General features: G+C 48.6%; 1 protein-coding gene across 3 annotated transcripts in view; it reads left to right on the top strand.

The window, feature by feature from the left end:
- Positions 1–19,016, top strand: part of erbin (erbb2 interacting protein) — a 272,303-nt gene that overhangs the window by 219,596 nt on the left and 33,691 nt on the right. For 2 of the 3 annotated variants that reach the window (XM_055631965.1, XM_055631973.1), the window contains exons 17-20: positions 2,945–3,118; positions 3,707–3,821; positions 11,537–11,711; positions 13,162–14,740. In XM_055631965.1, the coding sequence (XP_055487940.1) occupies positions 2,945–3,118; positions 3,707–3,821; positions 11,537–11,711; positions 13,162–14,740 (2,043 nt within the window). The remainder of the gene's footprint in view (positions 1–2,944; positions 3,119–3,706; positions 3,822–11,536; positions 11,712–13,161; positions 14,741–19,016) is intronic. The other variant, XM_055631977.1, reaches the window with a different exon arrangement.

Raw genomic sequence — 19,016 nt, 5'->3', positions numbered from 1 at the left:
GTACCATACTGTGATGCAGTATGTGAGAACTGACTCGATGGCTGACCCTGTAGAAGCTCACCAGCAGCTGTTGTGGGAGACGTGCCCTCTTCAAGCACCTCGGGAAGTGAAGCCTTTGAAGTCCTTTCCTGGCCGTCGCCGTGATGTTGACGGTCCAGGTCAGGTCAGGTCGTGGCTGATGTTGACCCCGAGGTACCTGATGTTCCGCACAGCCTCCACTGCCTCGCCGTTAATGGTGATGGGCTGATGGACGAAGGTCTTCGGTCTCCTCCTGAAGTCCAGGGTCATCTCCTTTGTTTTTGCTGCTCTAGAAGCAGCTAATGGAACATTTTTCATCCATTTAAGTTCTTTTATCCAAATGGACTTTGATTTGACAAGTCGAGGTGACACGGTGGTGCAGCGGTAGAGTTGCTGCCTTGCAGTGCCAGAGACCCGGGTTCCATCCTGACCACGGGCTCTGTCTTGAGTTTGAGTTTAGTTTATTGTCCCGTGCACCGGTGTACAATAAAGAGCTTTTTGTTGCGTGCTAACCAGTCAGCGGAAAGCAATACAGGATTACACTAGAGCCATTTACAGTGTGTAGATACTGTACGGAGTTTGTACGTTCTCCCTGTGACCTGGGTGGGTTTTCTCCGGCTGCTCCTGTTTCGTCCACACCCCAAAGATGTGCAGGTTTGTTGGTTAAATGCCTTTGGTAAAAATTGTAAATTGTCTGTGTGTGTAGGAATGGAATGGCATACTTTATTGCCACATGTGACTAGGCACAGTGAGATTCTTTGCTTGTATACACGATGTAAATAAATAGCAGCCACCTACGCTACTGACAAAGTTACAAAGGACATCGGCTCCCCCTTTTGTTTCCCCCCCCCCCCCCCCCCCCCCCGCCCCATTGTCCATTGTTCTCGCCCCCCCACCTCCCTCACAGCGATCCCCCCCCCACCCCAGGACGTCCATTCTTCATTCCCTTCCCCCCCCTTGCGGTAGTCTTCCACGCTCTCGTCGACTGTCGACCGCGGGTCGACCCGCGAGACTTCACCACTGCCGCCGCTTCACCGCCTCCAAGGCCTCGCCGCCATCAACGCCCCACTTCACGCCTCCGTGGTGCCGAGCTGGGACTCCAGCCACGAGTTCCGTCAGCCACTCCGCCGACCCGAGGCCTGGCTGCTCCGTTTGACCCACGAGGCCCCGACCCGGGCGTTTACACGGAGATCTGGGAGGCGTCGAGACCGCGGCGCCTCAATAAAGTCCTCCGGCCGCGTTCCCAGTCCACAGCCGCGCGGCGCGGCGCGTCGGACAGTGTTAGTGTACGCGGATCACTGGTTAGCACGGACTGGGTGGGCCAAAGGGCCTGTTTCTGCGCTGTATCCCTAAACTAAACTAAAAAATGTAGATCACTGTATAAGAGATAACATTGGTCCGCACATCATTGCTGCTTCAACCACTGGAGTAATCACGATTTTCAGCTTGAGAGAGATCAATTAAGAAAACTTAACATGGTCCTAAAATAGAAACATGCCACGTAGCATAATACAATTATCAAACCAAATGCAGGCATTTATTTATTTCCCATTTAAATATGGGTTATTATGACACATTTCAATAAAGCTGTTTTGACAGCCGGGCATTAAGATTGAGTAAAACCACAATAATCTGGTATCCAATTATTCTGACATCTGGCTCGCTCATTCATACTTTGTGTCCATGGATACTGCTACTTGAGGTTGGCTGAGTGTTACTGTGAGGGTGGGCTAGGTGTATCGTCAAAGCCAGGGTTTAGAGTGGGGGGGCATGGACGAGGGTGGATACCAGAGATCGGAACCGTGGGCTGGTTTGGTGATCAGAGTCCGTCTGGGTTCAGAGTGGGGAAGATGGTGGTGGCTGCATACCAGGATCGTAAACATGGGCTTGGTTTAGTTTAGTTTGGAGGAACAGCGTGGAAGCAAGCCCTTCGGCCCGCCGAGCCCACGCCGACTGATGATCACCCTGTTCACAAGTTCTATCCTGCACACTAGGGGCAATTTGCAGAAGGCAATTGACCTACAAACCCATGCATCTTTGGAATGTGGGAGGAAACCAGAGCACCTGGAGAAAACCCACTGTGTCCACAGGGAGAAGGTACAAACTCCATACCCTCAGCACCCGTAGTCGGGGTTGAACCCGGGTCTCTGGCGCTGTAGGGCAGCAACTCTACCGCTGCGCCACCTTGTCGCCCTGGTGTGTGGTGAGAGCCAGGGCCCAGAGTGGGGAACGACTGATACTAGGAATCTGAAGCATGAATCGAGTGTGTGGTCAAAGCAAGGGTCCCAAGAGGGCGTACCTGTTTTCATTAGGCACAGCCACCTGCATCTTCTGCACTCCACGATTTCCACCCTTTCTCTCCATCACACACCTTGGATCTTCCCGTATCCTCGGCGTGACTACCTCACTGTAGGTCCTGTCCAGGAAACACTCGTTTTCCCGGGTGGCCCTGAGGTGATCCAGCTGCTTCTCCAGTGCCCCAACACGGTCCTTTAGGAGCTGAAGCCGGACGCACACTTGCCACAGTTGTAGCAGCCAGAGGCTCCATCTGTGTCCCTGGGCTCCCACATTCTGCAAGCCTCACACTGTCTCATCCGCCCCGACATGTGTTCACCGCTTGTAATTTCCTGCTTTCGACAAACCAAAATTATAGCTCCGCTTTCCCTCCTTCCCCTTTAAACTCGCTGGAAAATCACTGCAAGGTAACATGGTTTTAAGAAGCGTGAAATCGTCGGGAGAACATTCCAGAAGGTCCACTGCTCCGGCACAACTAAAGCCGGATTATTGCATGTTTACAGTGTGGCAACTTTAAGAAACAGTCACAAACCAGTAAAGAATACCTGGTCAAAATAAAAAGTGAAGATTACGATAGGATCGAACATTATTTATCGCAGGATGGAAATTGATGAATTAATTATGTTGTCAGGTTAAGGAATGTGCCGTCAATGTCGTCGAACCGTCAGAAAACGTGAAGCGGATTACGGTGGAAAATTGCATAAACAAAACGGCTGAGCAAGAATCGAACGACCATGGGGAAGATGCACAAATAAACTCCGACGTGGACGAAACACATAAACTTGTAGAGGATGATGCCCTTGAGGTAAGACGGTAACATCTTATGGGCCCGTCCCACTTACGCGACTTTTTCGGCGACTGCCGGCACCCATCGGAGGTCGTTGCAGGTCGGCGAAAATTTTCAACATGTTGAAAATCCAGCGGCGACCAGAAAGACGTTACGACTCTTTGGGCGACTGAAGAGGCTACGCACGACCATACAGGCGACATGTCGCGGGGTGAAGCCTGTATGGTTGTGAGCAGTCGCCCAAAGAGTCGTACCTTGTTCTGGTCGCCGCTGGATTTTCAACATGTTGAAAATTTTCGACGATCTGCAACGACCTCCGACGGGTGCCGGCAGTTGCCGTAAAAGTCTCGTAAGTGGGACAGGCCCTTAATACTGTACATGTTCACCAAGTTGCCTTTCTTTTTCTGAAAACTGAAATGTGGGCATATTTAAAGCTCTTTCAATCAATCAAGTCAGCGACATTACTGAACTTTTTTTGCACAACTTTCAAAACACTTTTTAAAAAAAACTAAAAAATATTGTGAAAAGCCTTTTTTTTTGACGTAACTTTGAAATAACTGTTCAATCATCTTTTTATTGCCTCCTTTCTGCTTTATGAATTGACAGGATTCTGAGAATACCACTTCTGACGAAGAGATGAAGATGGCAGAATTGCGGCCACCCTTGATTGAAATACCAATCACTCAACCAAGAGTGCTTGCACTGGGTAAAGAAAAAAGAGGTTGGTTCTGATTCATGCCTTCAACTTCCCAATTAAACTTTAGAGATACAGCGTGGAAACAAGCGAGTCGGCGCCGACCATCGATCACCCCGTACACTAGCTCTATCCAACACACACTGGGGACAATTTACATTTTGCAGAAGCCAATTCACCTACAAACCTGCACGTCTTTGGAGTGTGGGAGGAAACCTGAGCACCCAGAGAAAACCCACACAGGTCACTGGGAGAACGTACAAACTCCGTAACTGACAACACCCGTAGTTAGGATCGAAGCCAGGTCTCTGGCGCTGTGAGGCAACAACTCTACCACTGTGTCACCCTTAACGGTCCATAGATTTGACACAATGTGGATGAGACATGACAAAGTGCCCTTTGTATTTTGAGAAGACTTGCTGGAAACTGACCCCACACGTGCACAAACATGCACACGAATGCTCGCGCGCGCGCACGCACACACATGTACCAGCAACTTCAGGACTTTGACGCATGCACCTTTGGGAACAGCTTTGCTCGATACCGCTAGAAATTGCAGAGAGTTGTCAACGTCGCCCAGTCCATCGCACAGACCGCACTCCCCACCATTGATTCCATCGACACGTCACTCTGCCTCGGAATGGCGGCCAACGTAAACAAAGACTAGTCCCACCCCAGTCATTCCTCCTTCTGCCGCTCCGCCCCACTGGAGGCTATCCACGCACAAGCGCACGCTCACACTCACACTCACACTGCTGTACCATGTAAATGGCAAATGCCAGCAACGTCAGGGCTGCGACGCATGCACATCAGCCTCCCTCTCCCAGTCACATCGTACCCTACAAGAACCATTGTTGAAACAGCAATTCATGGCAAGGGTCAAGAGTGTTTTATTGTCATGTGGCCCAGATAGAACAATGACCTCCTTACTTGTTGCAGCACAACACAATATGGAAACATAGTACACTGCAATATGATATAAGCAAAATAAAAGCTCAGAGTGTGCATAGATACACAAACACACAAATACACACACATATATATAGATCTTATAATTTTTTTAAATATTATTTATATATAATATATATATTTATATATAAATAATATTAAAAAAAATTATAAGATCTCTCTCTCTCTCTATATATATATATATAATAAGATCTATATATATATATATATATATATAACATATAACAATTACAGCACGGAAACAGGCCATCTCGGCCCTACAAGTCCGTGCCGAACAACTTTTTTCCCTTAGTCCCACCTGCCTGCACTCATACCATAACCCTCCATTCCCTTCTCATCCATATGCCTATCCAATTTATTTTTAAATGATACCAACGAACCTGCCTCCACCACTTCCACTGGAAGCTCATTCCACACAGCTACCCCTCTCTGAGTAAAGAAGTTCCCCCTCATGTTACCCCTAAACTTCTGTCCCTTAATTCTGAAGTCATGTCCTCTTGTTTGAATGTAATATATATACACACATTCACTCACACACACGTACACCCAAAACTAAACAATAATAGTGCAATAATAATAATAGTCTATGTAGTTCAGAGCTTATTGGAGGTTGTAGTGTTTACAATAGACAATGGGTGCAGGAGTAGGCCATTTGGCCCTTTGAGCCAGCACCGCCATTCAATGTGATCATGGCTGATCATCCACAATCAGTACCCCGTTCCTGCCTTCTCCCCATATCCCCTGACTCCGCTATTTTTAAGAGCCCTATCTAGCTCTCCATTGAAAGCATCCAGAGAACCTGCCTCCATCGCCCTCTGAGGCAGAGAATTCCACAGACTCACCACTCTCTGTGAGACAAAGTGTTTCCTCGTCTCCGTTCTAAATGGCTTACTCCTTATTCTTAAACTGTGGCCCCTGGTTCTGGACTCCCCCAACATCGGGAACATGTTTCCTGCCTCTAACGTGTCCAAGCGCTTAACAATCTTATATGTTTCAATGAGATGCCCTCTCATCCTTCTAAACCAGAGTGTACAGGCCCAGTTGCTCTCATTCTCTCAGCATATGACAGTCCCGCCATCCCGGGAATTAACCTTGTAAACCTACGCTGCACTCCCTCAATAGCATGAATGTCCTTCCTCAAATTAGGGGACCAAAACTGCACACAATACTCCGGGTGTGGTCTCACTAGGGCTCTGTACAACTGCAGAAGGACCTGTTTGCTCCTATTTTCGATTCCTCTTGTTGTAGAGGCCAACATGACATTCGCTTTCTTCACTGCCTGCTGTACCTGCATGCTTACTTTCATAGACTGGTGTACGAGGACCCCCAGATCCCGCTGTACTTCCCCTTTTCCCAACTTGACGCCATTTAGATAGTAATCTGTCGTCCTGTTTATGCTACCAAAGTGGATAACCTCACATTTATCCGCATTTAATAGCCGAATGGCTGTCGGGAACAAGCTGTTCCTGAACCTGGACGTTACAGTTTTCAGGCTCCTGTACCTTCTTCCCGATGGCAATGGTGAGATGAGTGTGTGACCAGTGTGGTGTGGGTCCTTGACGATGTTGGCTGCCTTTTAGAGGCTGCGACTCCGATAAATCCCTTCGATGGTGTGGAGGTCAGAGCCGGTGATGGACTGGGCAGTGGTCACAACTTTTTGTAGTCTTCTTTGGTCCTGGGCGTTCGAGTTGTTGAACCAGGCCGTGATACAACCAGTCGACATGCTCTCTACCGTACACCTTTAGAAGTTCAAGAGAATCCTCTCCGACATGTGGATAGGCGGATGTTAATCGGATTGTCAGTGGGACCCCTGCTGTTTACAACCGGTATCACCTCCAAATGCTGGAACATTGGGCCCTACAAAATCCAATGCTTATTGCACAAATTTGCTCTACGAAAACACTTTCTTCCCTATTCTTGCTAAGCACTGAGTTACCAGAGTTGCTGGTTTTTACCGATTTGGCTAGCGATCTAATAATCATAACGATATTAAGAATATACTGAGCTGAGCGACACAAACAGAATCAGTGTAGTGTAGGATAGACAAAAATGCTGGAGAAACACAGCGGGTGAGGCAGCATCTATGGAGCGAAGGAAATAGGCAGTTTTGGGTCGAGACCATTCCTCAGATTGATGTGGGGTGGGGGGGGGGGGGGGGGGGGTGAAGAAAGGAAGAAAGGAAGAGGAGGAGCCAGTGGGCTGAGGGAGAGCGGAGAAGGGGAGGAGAAAGTAAGGACTACCTGAAATTATCGGTCAATGTTCATACCACTGGGGTGCAGACTGCCCAAGCGAAATATGAGGTGCTGCTCCTCCAGTTTATGGTGGCTCTTTTTGGCTGCCTTCGATATTCCAGCATCTGCAGTTCCTTCTTAAACATTCAGTGTAGTACAATTTAACTTGTGAAACTCAATCAGTTTATGAACAACTGCGCCGACCCAAAACGTCACAGAGCCATGTTCTCCAGAGATTATGCCTCAGGAGATACTCCAGCACTTTGTTCTTTTTTTTGTAAACCAGTACCTGCAGTGCCTTATTTGTTGGAGCTTGACCTTGTTCACTGACCTTCATTTCACAGCAGTCAACTCTGTGTTAATTGCCTCACATTTTCTCAACCAAAGGAAAGGTTCACCACAGGATTTCAATTAATTAGCTCCCTATTGAAATGTTGAAAGGATTTCCCCTTTGGAAAGCAAGATATCCCCGCTTTACCAAGTTTAACTTGGAGATATAGCGCGGAAAAAAGGTCCTTCGGCCCACCGAGGCCGTGCCGACTAGCAGTCCCCGCACATTAACACTACCCCACACATACTAGGGACGATGTACGCGTACACCAAGTCAATTAACCTACAAACCTGTAGATATGGTACTTTGCACAAATGCCTTAACAATGGAAGATACACACAAAAAGCAGTTTGAAGAAGGATCTCGACCTCAAACGTCTCCTCTTACTTTTCTCCGGAGATGCTGCCTGACCCGCTGAGTTATTCCAGCTTTTTGTGTCTGTCTTTGGTTTAAACCAATGTCTGCAGTCTGAAGGTTCACAAAAAAGCTGGAGAAACTCAGCAGGTGCAGCAGCATCTATGGAGCGAAGGAAATAGGCAACGTTTCGGGCCGAAACCCTTCGGTTTCGGCCCGAAACGTTGCCTATTTCCTTCGCTCCATAGATGCTGCTGCACCCGCTGAGTTTTTCCAGCTTTTTTGTGTACCTTCGATTCTCCAGCATCTGCAGTTCCTTCTTAAACTCTGCAGTCTGAAGAAGGGTTTCAGGACGAAACGTTTTGCCTGTTTCCTTCGCTCCATAGGTGCTGCCGAACGTGCTGAGTTTCTCCAGCACTCTTGTCTACCTTCGATTTTCCAGCATCTGCAGTTCCTTCTTGAACATCTGCAGTTCCTTACGACACATTCTGCTTTAACAATGGAGTTCCTTGCGATAGCTTTCCTTTCATCGGCACAACATTTGCACAATAATTGAAAGACAATTAAAATGGCTGCTGTTTTAACCATGAAGTCAACATAAAAAAATGCTGGAAGCACACTGCAGGTCAGGGAGCAACTAAGAGGAGAGAAACAGAATTAACATCTCAGGATGAGAATCTTTTCAATGTACCTCTGTGCACATGGCACTAATAAACAAAACGCTTCTGTAGAAATTGGAATATTTAGAAAAAACGGCATCGTTCATTTGCCAGGCAGGGAGCAGGGGGTGGGCACGGTTGCGCAGTGGTAGAGTTGCTGCCTCACAGCTCCAGAGAACGAGCCCACGCCGATGGGCGATCCCCATACACTATCACCATCCTACACACACTAGGGACAATTTACAATCTTTACCAAGCCAATTAACCTACAAACCTGTACGTCTTTGGAGTGTGGGAGGTAACCAGAGATCCCAGCGAAAGCCCATGCAGGTCCCGGGGAGAACGTACAAACTCCGTACAGACAGCGCCCGTAGTCGGTATCAAACCCGGGTCTCTGCCGCTGTGAGGGGGAAACTCTACCACTGTGCCACTGCAAGCCATGTGATGTGGGTGTGTGCTTGGATTATCGAAAGGCCTTGTTAAGGTTCAGCACGAGAGATGCAGCACGAGAGATGTAACATATAAAATAATATGTGATTCTGTTTGTAGTTTGGTTGTTTGTCTTTTTGCACAAAGTCCGCGAGCATTGCCACTTTTCATTTCACTGCACATCTCGTATGTGTATGTGACGAATAAACTTGACTTGACTTGATTAGAAGATAGAACAGTACATGAACAGGGCCATCACCCCACAAATGTCTATGCTGAACACTATGCCGAGTTAAACTAATCTCCGCTGCCCGCACGTGATCCATATCTCTCCACTCCCTGCATATCCATGTGCCTATCATTTGAATGCCACTTTCATATCTACCTCCACCACCACCCCTGAGCGTTCCAGTCATCAACCACTCTCTGTGTATGTTAAACAAATTGGCCCGCACGTCTCCCTTGGACGTTGGTTACAAGGAACTGCAGACACGTGGTTACAGAGTATCTCTGCAGGTTTGGTAGCAGCATCTCAGGAGAACATGGATAGGTGACCAACGTGTTTGGAGCCGTGTCCAGAATGATCACAACCTCTTTGTTACTTTAAGATGCTATCTATATTTAGCCTATGGCCCACTGGCGTAATGAGACTGGGTGTTTGATGTCTTTGTGTGAAGTTCACATGGTTTATATTTTAATGTTAAGAGCACCTTCTGAATGGAAATTGCGGGAGTCATCTGCATATAGCAGCACAACTTAGTTAGAGTCATAGAGTGATACAGTGTGGAAACAGACCCTTAAGGGCCTGTCCCACAAGCATGTGAATGCCTGCGGCAAACGCGACCAAACCGGAAGCGGGGGCCGCGCAGAGATTGAGTGAGTGACGTGAAGTTCAAGCGAAGACCGCGGGAAGTTCGCGTGTGACGTACGGCGTCAAGACGCTGCGTATGGCCGTTGAGGCGGTTGAGGCGCTGCGTACGGCGTCGAGGCGGCTGCGAGCCGGCAGGCCGTTGCCGCGCGGAATTTTTGAACACTGTCCATTTCTCAGAGCCCCGCGCGATGTCGGCACCAGCCCCGCACAACTCCATACGGCTCCGGCGATCGAAGTGGGACCGGCCCCCGCAAGGCCGTACGGCTCAAGCGACCACGCTAGTTCGCGCTTGCCGCATGCAGTCGCATGCTCGTGGGACCGGCCCTTTAGGCCCAACACGCCTACACCGGCCAACAATGTCCCAGCTACCCTAGTCCCCACTTGCCTGCGTTTGGTCCATAACCCTACAAACCTGTCCTATCCATGTACCAGTCTAACTGTTTCTTAAACGATGGGACAGTCCCAGCCTCAACTACCTCCTCTGGCAGCGCGTTCCATACACCCACCACCCTCTGTGTGACCCCTCGGATTCCTATTAAATCTTTTCCCCTTCACCTTGAACCAATGTCCCCTGGTCCTTGATTCCCCAACTCTGGGCAAAAGACTCTGCATCTACCCGATCTATTCCTCTCATGATTTTGTACACCCCTATGAGATCTCCCCTCATCCTCCTGCGCTCCATGGAATAGAGACCCAGCCTACTCAACCTCTCCCTATAGCTCACACCCTCTAGACCTGGCAACCTGTCGGATAGTTTCTCTGTTTTCCATTGGCTTCAGCAGTATCCAAAATGTAGGGAATCTCAGCCTTTAACCACAGAGTGAAATGAAAATTCCCTTCATTAAATTCAGGGTAAAAAAAAAAAAATTCACACCATAGAGTTCCCTTTCAGCAGAATTTTCTGGGGAACCTCGCACCAAATAAAATCAACCCCAAATTATTATTATTATTATTATTATTATTATTATTATTATTATTATTATTATTATTATCCTAAAGATGGACACAAAAAGCTGGAGTAACTCAGCAGGGCCAGGCTGCGTCTCTGGAGATAAAGAATGGGTGACGTTTCTGCTCGAGATCCTTCTTCAGTCTGAGAGTCAGGGGAATTCCCGGGATGGCAGGACTGTCATATGCTGAGAGAATGGAGCAGCTGGGCTTGTACACTCTGGAGTTTAGAAGGATGAGAGGGCATCTCATTGAAACACATAAGATTGTTAAGGGCATGGACATGCTAGAGGCAGGAAACTTGTTCCCGATGTTGGGGGAGTCCAGAACCAGGGGCCACAGTTTAAGAACAAGGAGTAAGCCATTTAGAACGGAGACAAGGAAACACTTTTTCTCACAGAGAGTTGTGAGTCTGTGGAATTCTCTGCCTCAGAGGGCGATGGAGGCAGGTTCTCTGGATGCTTTCAAGAGAGAACTAGATAGGGCTCTTAAAAATAGCGGTCAGGGGATATGGGGAGACGGCAGGAACGGGGTACTGATTGGGGATGATCAGCCATGATCACATTGAATGGCGGTGCTGGCTCGAAGGGCCAAATGGCCTACTCCTGCACCTATTGTCTATTGGAAAGGGAAATGAGAGATATAGATGTGATACAGAGAGATATCGAACAAATTAATTTAAAGATATGCAAAAGAGTAGCGGTGAGTAAATAAAACATGGTTGTAAATTTCCGCAGCTAGGCATGGATAGGTTTTAGCAATATTATTTTCCTGTGGATTGTTGATTTTTGATTCTAAGCTCAATATTACTATCCATCATTGAGTTTAGGCATTGATGAGGGCCATTAGTACAAACAAACTCCTGAAGTGGATTTGTGTGGGTGAGAGTGAGACCGAATTTTCTCTCAAACCATATTCAAATAGGTTTTTTTTATCCTCCTCTCAAATAGATGATGCTGATTCTTTACTCGAGGACTTAATTCCAAACAGTAATCAGAACAACAGCAATTGTTCAACTCCCTCGAGGATATCGGACACCGTTTCCTTCAACACAGAGAGCAGTCAGGAAACCTTGCATTCTACCCCTGACAAGGATGCTAGAACTACCATCCCACTCCTGAAAAGGTAAGCTGATGTCCATTGGCCCTCTAACACAGATATGTCCTGCACGCAGGGAGTTAAAGGAAGAATATTGGTGACATGGTGGCGCAGCGGCAGAGTTGCTACCTCACAGCGCCTGAGACCTGGGCTCGATCCTGGTTTGTTAGTTGGTTTTGTGCTTTTGGATATTAAGATGCATCATGTTAAAATATGAAGGATAAAGGGTTTAAGAAGGAACTGCAGATGCTGGAAAATCGAAGGTAGACAAAAGTGCTGGAGAAACTCCGCGGGTGCGGCAGCATCTATAAGGAGCGAAGGAATTAGGCACTACTGTCGGTGTAGTTTTTAGATAAAGTCCGATTAAGATCACGCGTTCTAGGAGCAGAGTTAGGCCATTCGGCCCATCTACTCCACCGTTCAATCATGGCTGATCTATCTTTCCCTCTCAAACGCCATTCTCCTGCCTTCTCCACCATAACCACTGACACCCGTACTAATCAAGAATCTGTCAATCTCCGACCTTCAGGATAGTTCGAAATTCTACAACGAGGTAGATGGTAGCCCAGGACCACTCTCTAGTGGGTGAGAGGATAGTGCAGTTGCCTAGGAAGGAAGGAAGGAAGGAAGGAAGGAAGGAAGGAAGGAAGGAAGGAAGGAAGGAAGGAAGGCAGATACTGTCCCTGAATCTGGAACTTATCGCTTGAGTAATTGGAGCGGCACGGTGGAGCAGCGGTAGAGTCGCTGCCTCACCGCGCCAGAGACCCGGGATTGATCCCAACTACGGGTGCCGCCTGTAAGGAGGTTATGCGTTCTTCCTGTGATCCACGTGGGTTTTCTCCGAGATCTTTGGTTTCCTTCCACACTCCAAAGACGTACAGATTTGTCGGTTAATTAGCTTGGTATGCATGCAAATGGTGGAGTCTGGATGCTTACAAGAGAGAGCTAGACAGAGCTCTTAAAGATAGCGGAGAGTCAAGGGATATGGGGAGACGGCAGTAACGGCGTGCTCATTGTGGATGATCAGACATGATCACATTGAATGGCGGTGCTGGCTCGAAGGGCCGAATGGCCTACTCCTGCACCTATTGTCTAATGTCTATAGTGTGTGTAGGATAGTGTTATGCCCCTGTCCCACTTAGGTAACCTGAACGGAAACCTCTGGAGACTTTGCGCCCCACCCAAAGTTTCCGTGCGGTTCCCGGAGGTTGCAGGCGGTTGCCGGAGGTTGCAGGTAGTGGAAGCAGGTAGGGGAGACTGACAAAAACCTCCGGGAACCGCACGGAAACCTTGGGTGGGGCACAAAGTCTCCAGAGGTTTCCGTTCAGGTTTCCTAAGTGGGACAGGGGCATTACTTGGCGGGGATCGCTGGTCGGTGCGGACTCGGTGGGGGGCCGATGGGCCTGTTTCCGTGCTGTATCTCCAAACTTAAAAAATCTATATATTATTTCTAAGGGGTCTTTACTATTGCTTTCAGAAATAATCGGTGCGATGCCCCTGACATCTCGCAGCTGCAGAATGGAGCAAAGTCGGGCACACCACTTCAGAGCAGCACAAGGAGCCCAGAGGGGATTGATTCCCCTGCGGGGAACAGAGATGCCATTAAGTTGTTTGACTTTGACTTCAACGCCGAGGAGAAGCTCGCCCTCCTAGAGAGAGGGATTGATGTGAATAACTGCCCTTGGCAGTACCAGAGGTTGCTCAAGGTCGGGATGAATAAGAACGAGCTCGCTGCCGAGGATGTGATCCTGGGTTTGGATGGAGTGATCAAAACTAACGATGGCGTTGATGGGGCGATCCATGCAGAGCCATCGGGGCGGGTTATGGAAAGTAACGCCAAAGTAACAGAACATTTAAAGAATGGGAATGACTTTCCAATCGGCTTCCCTCAAAACCAAATAAATGGTTGCCAAGAAGATATTCAGAAGCTCCAGATGCACATGGAGGCAGGAAAACAGTATTCACCGGGCCTGTTTTCAGATGTTGATGCTGCTATATCTAGGAGCACCGAGGAGCTGTCCCCGCTGCGGGAACGCCCGCGAGGGCCTGTGGTCAAGTCGCACAGCATTACGCACATTGAGACGGGGGGGTTGAAAATCTATGATATTGTCAATGACAACGGACCGCATGAGCAAGGGTTGCTGACCAAGGTGTGTCCTGGTGTCCTGCAGGGGCAAGGCATGCCTCGCAGTAAGTCTGCCAGCCTGCTGAGTGAACAGTCGCTGCAACCGTTCACCGGCAACCCCGCGTCTTCCTCCGACATGTTGTGCAAGAAGGCGGTGTACACGTTCGATCAGAACTTCAACCCGCAAGGCATCAGCTTGAGAGGATCGGTGGTTTCCCAGCTGGCCCCGATCCCTCAGTACAACATCCAGTACAGCAGCAGTGCGTTGCCCAAAGAGAACATGTGGCCGCAGAGGCCGGCCTTCCACGCGGAGCCCGGCAACGCGGCCCCCCAGCACCACCTGCGGCCAGAGGCGCACGACAACGCCAACTACGCCAAGCACTCCGCCAACATCAACTTCTCCAACCGCAATAACTCCCAGTCCAGCGTCTCTTACGCGGTGCAGCAGAGGATAGCACCTCGGCCGATGGAGATGTGGGCTTGCCCGCCCAACGAGAGGCTGATCCAGAGGGGCACCTTGCAGCGACAGAGCAGCCTCACCTCCAACTCCTCCGTCACGCTTCCAGAGGCCCTCCACTGCAGGCGGCTCCCCCTTCCCGACGGCGATTACATGACCTACAGGGACATCCACACGCTGGGAAGAGGGCCCCAGCTGCCCCAGGGCTCGCAGAGACCCTTGTCCGCCAGGACTTACAGCATCGATGGCCCAACCGCCTCCAGGCCTCAGAGCGCCCGCCCGCTCGTCACCGATGCTCCAGAGAGAACCATGTCCATCAGCGACTTTAACTACTCACGGACTAGCCCGACCAAGAGAGCTAACATCCGAGTGAAATCAGAGCACTCGCTGTTAGACGTACAGGGCACCAGTAAAGTCCCTTCTGACTGGAGGGAGCAGGTGTTACGTCACATTGAGGCCAAAAAGCTAGAAAAGGTAAGTGCTTCTTAAAGTTCACCAAAAATGTCAAGGTTCGATTTAAAGAGAATTGGTGAGTTGGTCATAAATAGCATTGCATTCTCTGCATATAATTCCTCTGCAACAATTCCACAACCCCTCAGCCATGTTTCCGATCTCATTACCCCGTTGTGATAATTATCCAAAGATTCACATCCTTCACCATTATCTTCTACTGTCTCGTCATATTGGCAGTGAACATTTGCTAATGTTGATGTAGGCTTCATAACTTCTTCCCGAAGCTCATCGACTCTTTTAAGTTGCAAATTCCAGTCATGTTAATTTAAAAAAAACATTCTCTGAAATTGCAATATTCCTTTTAAAGTAGAAAAGCTCAAATATTTTTGTTTGTTTGCGGAGTTTTGTTTCAGATCATTTGCAAGTCTGTAATCCAGTATGTTGTCAGATGTTATGAGGCCTCTGGTCTTGTCATGAATTGTCTCAACGTTGCTCGGCTGCCCTTGGTTACGGGATTGTCACTGGAAATGCTTCTTTTTGCTTGATTTGCTTGTTGTGGTGAACTGCAGTATGAGCAGGCTAACAACGTTTAATTGCAGTTATGTCAGTCAATGTGGGATCCCACATTCGGATATCGTTTGGCTTGTTTAAAAAATATTGTCAATATATTGTCTATAGCAGTGGGCTGTTGCTATAGACCTGCACGGGAAGGTAGACGCTCCCGCCCCCACGAGTCTCGGGCAGATGGGGTTCGTCAGCCTGGGAAGGGAGAGGGAAAACTCTGATTTAAAACCTCCACTGCCTTGTGGCCATATCCAGTCACGGAAAAGGCTCCTGGAGAAAATCTGGAGCCCTTAAGGCAGTTTGTCGTTGTCTACAACCTCGGTCTGGCAGCTCCTGCGACGGCACTGGTGCCAAACTGTAACGGCCCTGCTGTTGCTTTGGATCGATCAGCGATGTGGAGAGGGGGGACGTTCTGCATGGGCAACAGCCTGTCCTCCATATGACATCGCCCAGGCTTGCATCTGACCAAGATGCATCACCCATGGTCAGTCATGAGCGAGAGGGCCTACTACATTTTAGTCATAGAGTGTGAAAACAGGCCCTTCGACCCAACTTGCCCACACTGGCCAACATGTCCCAGCTACACTTGTCCCTTCAAACCTGTCTAACTGCTTCTGAAATGTTGGGATATTCCCTGCCTCAACTACCTCCCCTGGCAGCTCGTTCCATACACCCACCAACCTTAGTGTTAAAAGTTTACTCCTCAGATTCATGTTAAATCTGTTCCCCCTCACCTTAAATCTATGTCCTCTGCTCCTCGATTCACCTACTCTGGGCACGCAAATCGTGCATCTACCCGATCTATTCCTCTCATGACCTTACACACCACTATAAGATCACCCCTCATCCTCTTGCACTCCAAGGAATAGAATCCCAGCCTACCCAACCTCTGCCTGTAGCTCAGACCCTCTAGTCTTGGCAACATCGTCGTAAATCAAATCAAACAATGATTGAATGTGCAAGAAATGAGCTTGTTTTTTTAGATTGGTGAACAAACGCCCTCAGAGTGAATGCCCTTTGATACAAGAAGACAGACACAAAATGTTGGAGTAACTCAGCGGAGCAGGCAGTATCTCTGGATAGAAGGAATGGGTGATGTTTTGGGGTCAAGACCCTTCTTCAGACTGAGTTCAATGAACAAATTAAACTGGTCTCATCTGCCTGTAGGTGTTCCCTCTATTCCCCACACTTCCCTGTGCCTATAAGCCTCTTAAATGCCATTATCGTATCCATCTAAAGGGTTGCGACTCAAAACGTCACCCGTCCCTTCTCTCCAGAGATGCTGCCTGTCCCGTTGATTTACTCCAACATTTTAGACAATAGGTGCAGGAGTAGGCCATTCGGCCCTTCGAGCCAGCACCGCCATTCAATGTGATCATGGCTGATCCTCACCAATCAGTACCCCGTTCCTGCCTTCTCCCCATATCCCCTGACTCCGCTATCTTTAAAAGCCCTATCTAGCTCTCTCTTGAAAGTATCCAGAAAACCGACCTCCACTGAGGCAGAGAATTCAACAGACTCACAACTTTCTGTGAGAAAAAATGTTTCCTCGTCTCGGTTCTATATGGCTTACCCCTTATTCTTAAACTGTGGCCCCTGGTTCTGGACTCCCCCAACATTGGGAACATGTTTCTTGCCTCTAGCATGTCCAAACCCTTAATCTATATTACTAAAAGTCTGTTCTTGACCGGTTTTGGCGATCTATTCTGCGATTTCCGAGAGAACGCCGCCACCTACGGCCGTCATTTTTGGCCACCTCGCTCAGAGCCCCCTTCCGCCGCATGTGTGCCGAGGATTTTTCCAGTCGATGAAAAATTACAGAGATATTAATGATTTTACAACATTCCCCATTCTCTCTGCTGCCCCCACTGGCGGCAGGGGGGATGGACTATAAAACCAGGAAGTGGTGTGCCTCAATTAGTCTGCAAGCTGGAGGAAGGCAGAGGGTCACGTTTCTCTGAGCTGTGAATAACACTGAACACATGTCGACACAACTGTGAGTAAGTACCCTTAATGTGGTTTGAAAATGAAAATATGGTTAAAGAACAAAAGCACTGCCTGCAAATGGTTGTTTGGGGGGTTTGGGTAGAAATAAAAAGGCACTCTCTCCCCCCCCCCCCCCCCCCCCCCCCCCCCCCCCCCCCCTTCTCCCTCCCTCTCTGAGCCCTCCCCCCCCCCACCCCCCCCCCCCCCCCCCCCCCCCCCCCCCCCCCCCCTCCCTCCCCCCCCCCCCTCCCCCCCCCCCCCCCCTCTCCCCTCCCCCTCCCTCCCCCCCCTCCTCTCCCCCTCTCTCCTCCTCTCCCCCTCTCTCCTCTCTCCTCTCCTCTCCCTCTCTCCTCTCCCACTTGGTCTAGTAATCTTATATGGTTTCAATAAGATTCCCTCTCGTGCTTCTAAACTCCAGTGTACGAGCCCAGCCGCTCCATTCTCTCAGCATATGACAGTCCCACCATCCCGGGAATTAACCTTGCAAACCTACGCTGCACTCCCTCAATAGCAAGAATGTCCTTCCTCAAATTAGGGGACCAAAACTGCACACAATACTCCATGTGTGGTCTCACTAGAGCCCTGTACAACTGCAGATTTTGTGTCTATCTTCAGTGTAAACCAGCATCTGCAGTTCCTCCCTAAATGCCCTTTGATACAAGGCCGCTTCCAGCAATACTGTAGCTCTGTAACTCTATACAGAGCAATACAATAAAGGAAATATTAATTGATTGGTTGTTGTTGCTATAAATTCAATTGTGATCCTGACAGATTTATCAGTATTGATTTGAAATTATTTGAGGTGGGTATATGTCTCTCCCCGGGGGGCAGAGTGGGAGCGCTATCATTCTCTGTGATGATGAGTGATTCCAAATTGGAACCACTTTTAGTTTTCATGAGGGCAGGAGGGCCCAGCACGGTGGCACAGTGGTAGAGTTACAGCGCCAGAGACCCGGGTTCAATCCTGACTAAGGTTGCTGTCTGTACGGAGTTTGTACATTCTTGCTGTGACCTGCGTGGGTTTTCTCCGGATGCTCCGGTTTCATCGCAAACACCAAAGACACCCAGGTTTGTAGGTTAATTAGCTTGGTATAAGTGTAAATAGTTTCTTGTGTGCAGGATAGTGTTAGTGTGCAGGGATCGCTGGTTAGAGTGGGCTCAGTGGGCTGAAGGGCCCGTTTCCGTGCAGTATTTCAGAATTAAGGGACAGAAGTTTAGGGGTAATATGAGGGGGAACTTCTTTACGCAGAGAGTGGTGGCGGTGTGGAATGATCTCCCAGTGGAAGTGGTGGAGGCAGGTTCATTGGTATCATTTAAAAATAAATTGGATAGGCATATGGATGAGAAGGGAATGGAGGGTTATGGTACGAGTGCAGGCAGGTGGGACTAAGGGGAACAAAATTTGTTCGGCTTGGACTTGTAGGGCCGAGATGGCCTGTTTCCGTGCTGTAATTGTTATATGGTTATATGGTTATATGTATTTCTAAACTAAACTAAACTAAAAGATAGGAGTGATGGTAATGTTCAAAGTAATTATCTGTGGTATCCCAAGGGGAAATGAATGAATAAGCATATTGGCCAAGTATTCACATACAAGGAATTTGCCTTGGTGCTCCGCCCGCAAGTGACAACATGACATACAGTGACAGCTCTATATGCACTGATGTGGAAATGAACATTTTGGAAACACTAAATTAATGGTTGACATTAGTCCACAATCCAAAATCATTCATAATTCTTCACTACA

The sequence above is a fragment of the Leucoraja erinacea genome, chromosome 3 (genome assembly GCF_028641065.1).
Source record: "Leucoraja erinacea ecotype New England chromosome 3, Leri_hhj_1, whole genome shotgun sequence".
In the NCBI taxonomy this organism is placed as follows: Eukaryota; Metazoa; Chordata; class Chondrichthyes; order Rajiformes; family Rajidae; genus Leucoraja; species Leucoraja erinaceus.
Note: the sequence above shows the minus strand (reverse complement) of the source record. Positions and strands in the feature narration are given on the sequence as shown.